General features: G+C 45.5%; 2 protein-coding genes across 2 annotated transcripts; one reads left to right on the forward strand and one right to left on the reverse strand.

Moving 5' to 3' along the window:
* Positions 1-1753: 1753 nt before the first annotated feature.
* Positions 1754-4259, forward strand: LOC119269452 (exocyst complex component EXO70B1-like). Its single transcript, XM_037551282.1, has one exon. The coding sequence runs from the start codon at positions 2060-2062 to the stop codon at positions 4004-4006; it is 1947 nt and encodes a 648-aa protein (XP_037407179.1). The 5' UTR covers positions 1754-2059; the 3' UTR covers positions 4007-4259.
* Positions 4260-5270: 1011 nt separating this feature from the next.
* On the reverse strand, positions 5271-7693 carry LOC119269453 (GDSL esterase/lipase At2g31540-like). The gene is made up of 3 exons (XM_037551283.1): positions 6828-7693; positions 6451-6706; positions 5271-5920 (listed from the first exon to the last, which is right to left on the reverse strand). The coding sequence occupies exons 1-3, from the start codon at positions 7440-7442 to the stop codon at positions 5733-5735; spliced, it is 1059 nt and encodes a 352-aa protein (XP_037407180.1). The 5' UTR covers positions 7443-7693; the 3' UTR covers positions 5271-5732.
* Positions 7694-12265: the final 4572 nt, after the last annotated feature.

Genomic DNA, 12265 nt, shown 5'->3' on the forward strand with positions numbered 1-12265 from the left:
CAAGTGGTGCATCATGAGTTTTTCCTTTTTTGTAGATTCATTTTTTTTCGAAAAGTTTTATCTCTTAAACAGTACGTCCAAATCACGTACCATTTCACTGTTGGATTTCTTACGTTGAGATCTTGAAAACTAGATCCCATGCTAGTTGATTTTGATGAACTTTTTCACAAAAATGCCAAAAAACCAAAAATAAAAAACCGGAAACAAAAAACAAAAATAAAAACAAGAAAAAAAAGAAAGAACGAAAAGACAAAAAAGGGACCCGAAAGCACGATTGTGTTTCTTTTGCATTTTTGGAAGTACAACTATGTTTCTTTTCTTTTCAAGAAGTATAATTGTACTGCTCACGAAAACACAGACCGTGCTTTGCCCTTTACGTCTCGTGGAAGCACATGTCGTGCTTCTTTTTTTGTCGGAGAAGGAGAATCATGTTTTTCCCTTTTAGGGAAGCATGGATGCACTTCTCGTGGACGCACAAGCTGTATTTCTCCTTTTCTCTTGGAAGAATAACTATGCTTTTCACTTTTCGAAAAGGAATAAATACAATTGTGCTTCTCATGGAAGCACATATATACCTTTGTTTTCTTGGGAAGTATAATTGTGCTTTTCCTTTTAATAAATCACACTTTGCTCCTCGTGAAAGCATATGCTATCCTTTTCTTTTCTGGGGAAGCAAAATCATGTTTCTTCCTGTTTGAAAAGCACATGTTATGCTTCTGGCAGAAAAGCATGGCTTTTCAATTTTTTCCAATCAAAACCTTGGGAAAACCAAGAACAAGCTCGAAAAGAATTAAAACATATGAATAATAAGAAGAAATCTGAAGGTGAGCAAGTGCGTGACACGTGATGACAACTGGGCGCACTACTTGACGCGCTTCGATAAAATCTTAGACTTGAAACTATCGATCGCATTTTCTTGAATTTGTTTTAGGTCTTCCTGTGATGTGCGTTCAGTAAGGAAAGACATTTCTATCAACTCACGAAGTCATCAAGTTGTGACGACTTCGTCAATCTAAGATGTTGTGTTGGCTCAATATTTCAGAGTGTGCGTACGTATGTTCAAAGAGTACGCCATGATGGTTTCGGAAGTGAAGCGTCTTATGAGTGAAAGGGAGTGTCGTTTTGTTCATATTTCTCGAGAGCAGAATAATGTAAGTCATGTGTTGACTAACTTTGGAAGAACGGAAGACCGTACTGTGGTCTAGCTCTGCTCCGGCCCAGAAAATATCCCTAGCTTGTGTAAGGAGGTCCTTCTTAGCTCTTGAGTAATACAAATCCCTTTTATCCTCGCAAAAAAAGTGTGCGTGCGTGTATGTGAATATGTGATCATCTGCGTTTTTTCCGTATTTAAAAGTAACTGGTTTTATTTAGGGCTTCTGTCGCGGCGTGCCCGTGGGTACGTTGCCAGCGGGCCTGCATTCGATTTGGGCTATGCGCCAGTCGAAAGCACAACCTAGGCTTTTCCTCCCTACGCAGCAACCCGAGCCCAAGTTAAGCAGCCAAATTCGTCTCAAAAAAAAGAGTTAAGCAGCCAACCACCTCCACTTTCCCGTTGATCACGCCATCCCTGCCGCACTTTGTCGCTAAAACCTTTCCGTGTCGACGCGACCAAATGTCCAAAACCCTAACACACCTACGCATCGTCGGCTGTGTCCCCACCTGTCAGCGAGAATTAAAACCCCTCACCGTCTCCCCGAGCGGTGTCGCTGCCTGCATTTATTCATGCTTTGCGGCCCGATCTCCCATCCTTTCCCCTCTCCCGAGGTCACCAAATTTTTACTCGACCGTTCACCCGGCGAAACAACACCCTAGTCCGCCGCCCACAACGAATTTACCCTCCTCTCCCCACGGTAATTTTTCATCCACACGTCGCAATTTACAGCCGTGCTCTGCTAGCAGGTGAGCGCCCAGTTCACGAGCTGTCGCTGTCCGGCACAGAACACCACCGCTCTCCCCCACCGCAGCCACTCCAACGAGTTCCCTCCGCCGACGGCGTGACCAAACCCTAGCTCGAGCCTCGCCGGGAGTGCCGTCCGGCGTCGGGTCCCTGTCGCGGCCGATGGCTGAGGACGGCGAGGAGAAGCTGCTGGCCACGGTGCAGCACATCGCCAAGACGCTGGGCCGCACCGGCACCATGACGGAGGACATACTCAAGGTCTTCTCCAACTACGACGGCCGCCTCTCGCTCGACAAGCTCTACGCCGCGGCGGCCGCGGCCGGAGGAGGAGGAGGAGGAGGGGCCGGGGAGCACTCGATGTCGATGCCGGCCTCCTCGCCGCCGCCCGTGCTGCCCTCGGCCGCGGCGGCGGCGATGCCGGCGCCGGTCACGTCGCTGGAGCGGACCGTGCGCACGCTGGACCGGCAGATCTCGCAGTTCGTGACCATGGAGAGGCTCGTCTGGGCCGACTCCGCCGACGCCGACGCCTTCCTGGAGGCGGTGGACGACCTCATCGGCACCGTGCAGGAGCTGGACGCGGCGGGGACCAACCGCGGGCTGCTCGACCGCGCCGACGAGCTGCTCAGCCGGTGCATGGCCCGGCTGGAGGACGAGTTCCGGGCGCTCATCGAGCGCCCCGACGACGCGGCCCCGGCGGCGCCCGGCGGGTTCGACTCCGAGCAGAGCGACGACGAGGACTACGACGCGGACGACGGCTACGGCGACGAGCCCATCCCCATCGCCAAGCCGGTCACGGATTTCGACGTGGTCATCGACGCCCTGCCCCCGGGGTCCGTCTCCGACGTGCACCAGATCGCGCGGAGGATGGTGGACGCGGGCTTCGGCCGCGAGTGCGCCGAGGCCTACGCGGCCGCGCGCCGCGGGTTCATCGACGAGAGCGTCGCGCGCCTCGGCATCCGCTCGCGCACCTCCGACGAGGTCCACTCCCTGCCCTGGGAGGAGCTCGAGTTCGACATTGCGCGGTGGATCCCGGCCTTCAAGATGGTGTTCCGCATCCTCATCCCCAGCGAGCGCCGCCTCTCCGACCGTGTCTTCGAGGGCCTCGCCCCCTACGGCGACCTCGCCTTCGTCGCCGCGGTACGCACCCAGGCGCTGCAGCTCATCTCGTTCGGTGACGCGGTTGCCGCTGCCAGCCGCGCGCCGGAGCGCCTCTTTCGTGTCATCGACATGTACGAGGCGGTGCGCGATCTCCTCCCCGACCTCGACCCTGTTTTCGCCGACCCCTACTCCGCAGCGCTCCGCGCCGAGGTCTCTGCTGTGTGCAACACCCTCGGCTCCTCCATCAAAGGTATATTCATGGAGCTGGAGAATCTTATCCGCCGTGACCCGGCTCGCGTTGCGGTGCCCGGCGGCGGCATACACCCAATCACTCGCTATGTCATGAACTATCTCCGTGCCGCATGTGGTTCAAGACAGACACTGGAAGAGGTGATGGAAGGTGACCTGGGTGCTCTCGGCGTGACCGCCATTGCCGTCGATCCTGACCGCCCCACTTCGTCGCTCGCGGTGCACATTGCGTGGATCATGGACGTGCTTCACAAGAATCTGGAGAGCAAATCCAAGATATACAGGGACCCGCCGCTGGCCTCCATCTTCTTGATGAATAATGGCAAGTACGTCATCCACAAGGTGAATGACAGTGAGCTTGGGGTTTTACTCGGCGATGACTGGATGAAGCAGATGTTGAGCAGAGTGCGCCGGTGGAGTATGGAGTACCAGCGCGGGGCGTGGGCGAAGGTGATGTCGGTGCTACAGACCGGAGGCTCTGGGTTTTCTGGTCTCCCACCGAAGGCCATGCTTCAGAAACTTCAGATGTTCAATGGCTACCTGGAGGAGATTCGGGCGGCCCAGTCCGAGTGGGTGATCACGGATGATCAGCTGCGCGCCGATGTTAAGGCAGCAATAGCAGATTCGGTGCTGCCTGCATACAAGGGCTTGATTGCGAGGCTGAGATCGTCTCCAGATCCTCCGCAGGATCTGTTCATCAAGCATACCCCAGAGGATGTTGAGGCATGCATCCAACATTTGTTTGAAGGAATTGGGAAATGATTGGTTATCTTGTACTGTAGCATCTTATTGGTCGTGCCTGTGATTTTCGTATCATCACTAAAGTACTGTTGTGGCCGATATCTGAAGTTCTGAACATGGATAATGGGGAAATAATGGTACCACTTTGGGTTTGATGGTGTTTTGCCATGAGGTTAGGCTTTATATTAGACGCGCAAATCATTGTCTTCTCCAACTGTGTAAATTATTGTAGGCATTTCTCTGTCAGTTGTTAATGGTAGTCTTATTCAAAACATTATCTGTCTTCTTATTTATCGTGTTTCAGTGCCTGGTTGTTCAGGTGATGAAGGAGAAACGCTTATCTTAAGTCAGATCTGCCAAGCTTGGCTGTTGTCTGTTGTGATTGCGTGTGTGTGACCCAACTTTTATGATGGTTAGCCTAGTAGTATGGTTATTATAGAAAGCATGCAAGTTAATCTGGTCCCTCTCTCCTATGGGTGTGATATGCCCTGAGCAGATGGGTCTGTATTTCTCTTGTATTTTTTTTCTTTTTTAACAATTTGCAATGATATTTTCCCTTCAATTTCTGAAAAAACTCTGTCATAAAGTTATTCAAATGAAAGGTTGTGGCTAAGGCCACAGCTCTTGAAAATTCAGTTGTCAACACAAGTGTATATTCTTTTTGTAAAGCCCATATGGGATAACGGGTCTTCTCTTTATCATTTACTCCCTACTAACTTTGTACTAAATCAACGACACTTATTTCTGAACGGAGTACAATTTTGCGCTGTTTGTGGAAGCATGCCTTTTGACTCTTGAATGACTGGTGTTCCTTCTCTAAATTAATCACTTGATGCTTTCAAATTACTCTTCATTAAACTGTTGAATGCTGCTATCCTGAAGTAAGTTCGTTTTGACCCTTCGACAAATAGTGTTTGTTATTTACTGAATACCTCGTCTGTGTGTACATATGCTGATATCATGCACGACCGATACTCCTTTTGCTAAAATGGTGTTCTGAGCTTGTGCACTATTTTGGAATATCAAATAACTGCACATGTAGTTATATATCTTAGTGCCACAGTAGGTGAAGAATGTTCTGTTCCTCAGTCTCTGAATTTGCCTTCACTGTGGTTTGTTTTGAACTCATTCTTTCAGAATGTGAGACATTTTAACTAGTCAACTTTGTCAGCTGCAGATTATTGATTGGACTGGATACCACATTCCTCTTTTATATGCTTGCACGGAGGAGTTGGGACTTGAGAGCTCCATTCATTCACAAGTTACAGATCTATTTGAGGTGAGAATGGTTACTCCCAATCAGTTCCCTTCTCTAGCTTCTCGAGTTTACATAACCTGATCACGGTGTTATGCCTTTGACTTTTTAGTTTCCTTTCTTAAATTAATTGCTGAGAATGCTGAGCTTGCCATATTGTGTATAACATAACAAATGAAACACATGTTATGCCTTTGATTTCTTGATCTTCTTTCTTAATTAATTGCTGAGAATGCTGAGCTTACCATATTGTGTATAACATAACAAACGAAACACATGTTATGCCTTTGATTTCTTGATTTCCTTTCTTAAATTAATTTCTGAGAATGCTGAGCTTATCATATTGTGTATAACATAACAAAGGAAACACATGCCAGTGACTCTTTCTTACAAGGCAGACTTCAAGTAAAAGCCAAAAGATCGAACCAAACGCATTAGGTTAATTCGTTAATGCAATGAGAAAAAATATATCTTATTTGAGCATTTGATTCTTTAAAACTGTGGAATTACATTTTTCACTATGTAATCGGTTGCTATCCTATAAACCCTCTCTGTTGGGTGCACCGCATCATAAAATACATAGGATGACGCATTCCTGCAGATAGGGGTAAATCTGTTGCAAAGTATTCCGACCTCTGTGAGCCCAGTCCCACAACATCCCAGTGTTGTCTCTGTAAATCCTGTTATCATGGCAAAGTCGATGAGAACTGGTATAATTACAAGAAAGCATGTAGGGTGACAAGAATAACTCAAACTGATAACTCTGCTTTCTGCCATTAAACTGTTAGCTTTTTGGCTTTCTTCTAAAAGCTTCTAGTTGTACATGGCCAAGTATATCACCATGCTTTAATAATTCTTCTTTGGCTAGGATTATGATGCAATCTTGGTGTTTTCCAGCTGAACTAACTATTTGTAGCTTGCTAATTCTGATTTAGCTACTATTACTCAGTGTAGTTAGTTCTGAATAAAAACACCAAGAAAGCAGTAGTTAGTTCTTGGTGTTTTTATTCAGAACTGATTACTGCTTTCTTGGTGTTTTTATTCAGAAATAACTAATCAGTGTAGTTAGTTCTGAATAAAAACACCAAGAAAGCATATTAATCATAGCTAAAGCAGAATTAGCAAGCTACCGTGGAGTATTAGTGATCTTAGAGGTGTCCACTGTTACTAGATATAAGTTGGGAATCATGACATTTACTTGAAAACGTACCATATTTATTGGTGCCCTGAAGGATCACCGTCAAAGCTTCGTAGGCGTTCAAGTACACAATTTTGCTTCCTCTGAGTGAGCCTTGTAATGTTGGAATCAACTTCTGAAGTTTGGAGTTGTAGACCTGGGCCTCACTGTTCTGCTCATCGACACAGCCCCTCTCAAGGTCTCCACTCAATGTGATCTGCAAGGGTATGCAGCCAAATGGAGGAAGACCTGCCAAGATGAACTGCCGCCCCCCGAGGTTATACAGCTCCTGCATTCCAGTTCAGGTTTTATTATTTTGAGAAAATAAACATAGTTGTGGTTTATATGTTACAGAATACTTATAACAGAAGCAGCTTGGTAGACAAAGACCCAGAATTGCCTAATTTTACCTTGACATGAGCACGCACCAACTGGAGCACAGTATCTTGGTATTCACCAATGCCCAGCCTCCTCCTCGATGAACGGTAGTAATGAGTGAAATCATTGGTTCCCGCGTTGATGAACATCAGAGAGCTGGCAATGATCCTGGCAGCCTCCTTGTCCCCGGCGATGCTCCTGAGGCGAGGAAGGTACTCGTCCCTGAAGAGGTCCACCTGCGCCGACAATGGCATGGTGTTGGCCAGGTGCGACGTCCGGTCGTCGAACCCGGACCCGGCCGACGCGAAGTTCACCCCCGTCATGATGTCCTTGTCGGACAGGCTTCTGTCCAGGAACGGCGGCGCGAACTCCTTGAGCTGCAGCCTCTCGTTGAGGAGGTCCGGTACGAGCCGGCCATTGGAGAACCTCCCCGTCGGCCTGCTCCCCGGGAAGTCCCTCCCGTATGGTGGGTGGTTCGCCAGGCCCAGAGTCGGGATGTGGTTGTTGTTGCCGGTGTCGAAGATGGAGTCGCCGAAGTAGAAGATGGCCGGGAACTTTGGCTGCTGGGTTCTCTTGGTGGATGAAATGGCGGGGGAAGCAAGGAGGAGGAGGAGCGCCAGGAGAAGGAGGATGGCAGGGTGCGCCATGGGAGAGGTTCTTGCCTGGGCTGAGGTTCTAGGCCTCTGCAACTGGTCCTTACGTATAATATTTCGAGAGCATCGTGAATGACTGGTAATAACTCATCTTCCTGGAGTAATATAGTAGCATTTCTTGCACGAAATGAATATTGGATACTCTTGTTTTTTTGCATGAAACTAATACTCCTGCACTAATAAGGTGCTCGATCGGAAGTTTTTCGCAAAGAAAAAGAGGCGCTCCTAATGGAAATCCTTATCTTTCTGGGTACTACTCCTTATTATTGGCCCATGATGTTGTTGTTTTCGGCAGGATTGGAGACTTTGTAACCTACTCCTCGTGGGGTGTATGCGACGCAGGTCGTTGTTGGTTACTGTACAAAGTGGGGAATTTGGCACAGAGCTACTCCCTCCGTTCCGAATTACTTGTCTTAGATTTGTTAGATACGGAGGTATCTAGCACTAAAATAAGTCTAGATACACCGGTATTTAGACAAATCCAAGACAAGTAATTCAGAACGGAGGGAGTAACATACAACATTGCTCCCGAGGAGCAACTTAGCCGAAGTAGGAGCGTACACGAAGTGTGGTTGTGCGTGCCAATCTTTTAATCGGGCTGCAAATGTTCTGCTGATCCACGAAACATTCTTGTTCTGGAAAAGGGATTGTGCGCTGCACAAAGAAACAATGTAGTACGTGCGGACCAGTGTTTTCCTGCGCGACAAACTGTTATCTGTGTGCCGACTTCTGATGGGAGGATGGTGGGTTTGGCGGCATACGAGTGCCGTGTCGATGGATTGGGCAGGGAAGACGGGGTTGGTCATGCATGGGAACAAGACGCAAGTTCACGGGCCGGTGGAACTTGTAGCGTACAATCCTTCCAGAAATTTTTGATACGTGATGGCGACACGGCAACAACGAGTGATCCGGCAGAAGTCAGAAGCGGGCGAAATCGAGTTGCGCGGGAGTTTTGGTACCTACTTTTTTTTTTTGAGGGGAGTGTTGGTACCTGCTTGGGACTCGCCTGAAGCGCTTCCGTCAATGGGCCGGCCCAACTATCGGATTGCAAATGTTCCGCTCGTTGCAATTATATTTCTATCTTCTCTCAAAGCAATATATTTTTCTATCTATACTGGCTTGATTGGTTCAGTTTTCATACGGTTTTTGTCGGTTTTCTATGTTAGTTTATTTCTTCCCCTTTTCAAGTTTTCTTTACGGTTTCCATTGGACTTAGAACCTTTGGTTGTTTTTTTTCTACGAGTCATGCGTACCGGTTTTCTGTGTTTTTCTTGCATTTCTTTCAATGATTCTTTTTGTGTTCCTTCATCTTTTTTCTACGAGTCACGTGTACCGATTTTCTCCCTTTTTTATCAAGATTGTATAATCATTTTAATAAAAATGTCACACACATTATTTTAGTTGTATGAAACACTTGTTTTGAATTACGTCAAGTTTTTTCCCATCACATAATTTATTTCAAATACACAATGAACATTTTTTTCCTGTATGCAACACTAACATTCTTTATACACATTTAACATTTTTCACATACGTAATTAACATTTTTTTCAAATATATGTTTTGACATATACTTTTTATCATACAATTTTTACATTTTTCATGCACATTACGAATATTTTTTATAAAATTTAATATTTTTCAAATCCATGATTAGGATTATTTTTGAACATATCTTTTCATGTCTGCTTTTTCATACAGGTTTACATATTTTGTATGTATTGGGAACATTTCTTATATAGGTTTAATATTCTTTAAATACATGATTAACATTTTTTTCAAATATATTTTTTATGTCTACTTTTTTCGTACACCATGTGCATTTTTATACAACTTTACCCCTGTTTAAAATACATATTTGTTCATATATATTTTTTCATCCACGATCAATCGCGGAGCTAGAAATTTTGTGAAGCCTGTGCAAACTTGAGCCTAAATATCTGGTCTAGAACACAATTGGGTGTTACAGTACACAACGTATAAAATAACTCCAAACATCTGAGTTTGGTCCAAGGAAGGAGAGAGGGGCATAGCCCCCCTCAACCTCAACATAGCTCCGCCAGTGAATATGAAGTCAAAATATAAACATAGTAGTCGTGCAAATGTTGTTATGACTACTATGTTTATATTTTGCATGACTACTATATCATAGGACCACGGCCTAGCACTTCCTCTGCACCAAGGCCTGCCTCCGCTTGTCGCCAATCTGTCTCAAGATACGTACAAACGGACAGCTAAAGTGCGGACAAGGGTTGTGACTGCTCGTGTTCCTCTCAAGTAATTATTCTGAAAAGAGCAAACTTAGCACCCTATGACTGTTGAACATTATGCTTGATATAGGCCAAGTTTTTTAAAAAGCATAAGTGTGAAAAAATAACTTACATAATATTCCGCTTCATTATTATAAAAACATCATTAAGTTTGTGCTAACTTAAATTTGCCACTATGATTGCCAATAAAATAAAATAGTAATAATTTCACCAGAAGAGATCTTAACTGCAAATTCTCTTTTGATGTATATTATCATGATTTTCGAAGCAAGTCGCCTCACATTTAACTTCAAGAAATCAAATTATCATGTTTAATAAATAAATAAATTTTGTGGTGTTTGGCGACTTTTTCTCTTATGCATCAGATTTTTTTTCTTTTTTCGAAAAGAGGGACTCCCCGGTCTCTGCATCAGAACGATGCATACATCCACATTTATTAGCAAGTAAAAAGGTTCAACAAGGTCTTTAAGTCTGTGAACAAAAAGGATCGGCTAGCTCACACAGAGCGTCAACGCCAAAACAGAAAACCTGACAAGCCACAACCGGCTGGCAAAATAACAGATAGGTAAACTAATCGCCTATCCTATTACATGACCGTCATCCAAACCGGTTGAAGATATCCCGCGCTACCATCTCCCACCGGACAGATCCAGTAACCAAACGCTCCCTGGCCTCCGTCGGAGTGAGTAAGGACCACATACGGATCAGCGTAGTAGCCCGGAATAAAACCTGCAAAAAATGAATAGTTGGTGTTCTGTTAAATGCCAAATCATTTCTGCAATTCCAAATTGCCCATAAAAACGCACACACTCCTACACGAATGTGTCTAGCTGTTTCTGGCTCTATCCCAGCAAGCCACGTCCCGAATAACGTGTTGACCGAAGTCGGAGGAGTAATGTTAAAGGCAATTTGCACAGAGCGCCACAACCCTCGTGCCAACGGGCAGTCAAAGAAGAGGTGCTTGATAGTCTCTTCCCGATCACAGAAGCTACACCTAGTAGAGCCTGTCCAGTTTCGCTTAACTAGATTGTCCTTTGTTAAAATTACTTGTTTATGAACAAACCACATAAACACTTTGATCTTCAAAGGGACCTTGACTTTCCAAACCTCTTTGGAACTAGGAATCACACTAGAGTTAATAATATCGATATACATCGATTTAACTGTGAACTCCCCAGATCTAGTAAGCTTCCACCGCAACTGATCGGGCTGAGGAGTTAACTGAACCTCCATCAGTCGACGAACCAAGTGAAGCCATGCTTCCCACCGATCACCCACAAGCACCCTCCTAAACTGAATGTTAAGTGGAATGGACTGCATGACTGTAGCAACAAGAGCCTCGCGACACTGAACGATACGATAAATGGACGGATACTGGGTCGCCAAAGGCGCGTCACCAAGCCACGTATCTTCCCAGAATCGAGTGTTGTTGCCATTACCGACAATAAACCTAGTTCTGTTAAAGAAGGTAGCTTTGACTCTCATGAGCCCCTTCCAGAACGGCGAATCAGTTGGTCTGACAGTGACCTAGGATAGGGTCTTGGACTGCAGATATTTACTACGTAAAGTCTGCGCCCATGTTGCCTCCGTCTCAAGTGACAACTTATACAGCCATTTACTAAGCAGGCATCTGTTCTTGACCTCTAAATTTTCAATACCAAGGCCCCCCTGGTCCTTTGGTCGACAGATAATATCCCATTTGGCTAGTCGGTATTTTCTCTTAATTTCATCACTCTGCCAAAAAAATCTGGATCGATAGAAGTCCAGTCTTTCCCTAACCCCAACTGGGACCTCAAAGAAAGATAATATGAACATAGGTAAACTCGTGAGCACCGAGTTAATAAGAATCAACCGGCCTCCATAAGACATGAGTTTTCCTTTCCAGCAACTCAGTTTCTTCTCAAACCGATCCTCTATGCACTTCCACTCGCTGTTTGTTAGCTTACGATGGTGAATGGGAATACCTAGATACGTAAAAGGTAAAGCTCCCACTTCACAACCAAACAATTTTCTATATGTCTCTTGTTCGTCTTTGGATCTACCAAAGCAGAACAGCTCGCTTTTATGGAAATTAATCTTAAGCCCCGTCAATTGTTCAAATAATCATAACAATAACTTCATGTTTCTCGCTTTAGCCAAATCGTGTTCCATGAAGATGATTGTATCATCAGCGTACTGCAGGATGGACACACCACCATCGACCAGATGAGGCACCAAGCCACCCACCTGACCGGCTTGTTTTTCCCTCCCTATCAGGATCGCCAATATGTCAACCACAATATTGAATAATATTGGGGACATAGGATCGCCTTGTCTCAACCCCTTATGCATTTGGAAATAATGGCCTATATCGCCATTCACTTTAATACCAACACTCCCTTTTTGCGTGAATGCTTCCACCTGGCGTCGCCAAGCTTCATCAAAGCCCTTCATGCGTAAGGCCTGTTGAAGGAACGGCCATTTGACTTTATCATATGCCTTCTCGAAATCCACTTTGAAAATAACTCCATCAAGTTTTTTCGTGTGGATCTCATGGAGCGTTTCATG

This window comes from Triticum dicoccoides, chromosome 3A, assembly GCF_002162155.2.
Source record: "Triticum dicoccoides isolate Atlit2015 ecotype Zavitan chromosome 3A, WEW_v2.0, whole genome shotgun sequence".
Taxonomy (NCBI): domain Eukaryota; kingdom Viridiplantae; phylum Streptophyta; class Magnoliopsida; order Poales; family Poaceae; genus Triticum; species Triticum dicoccoides.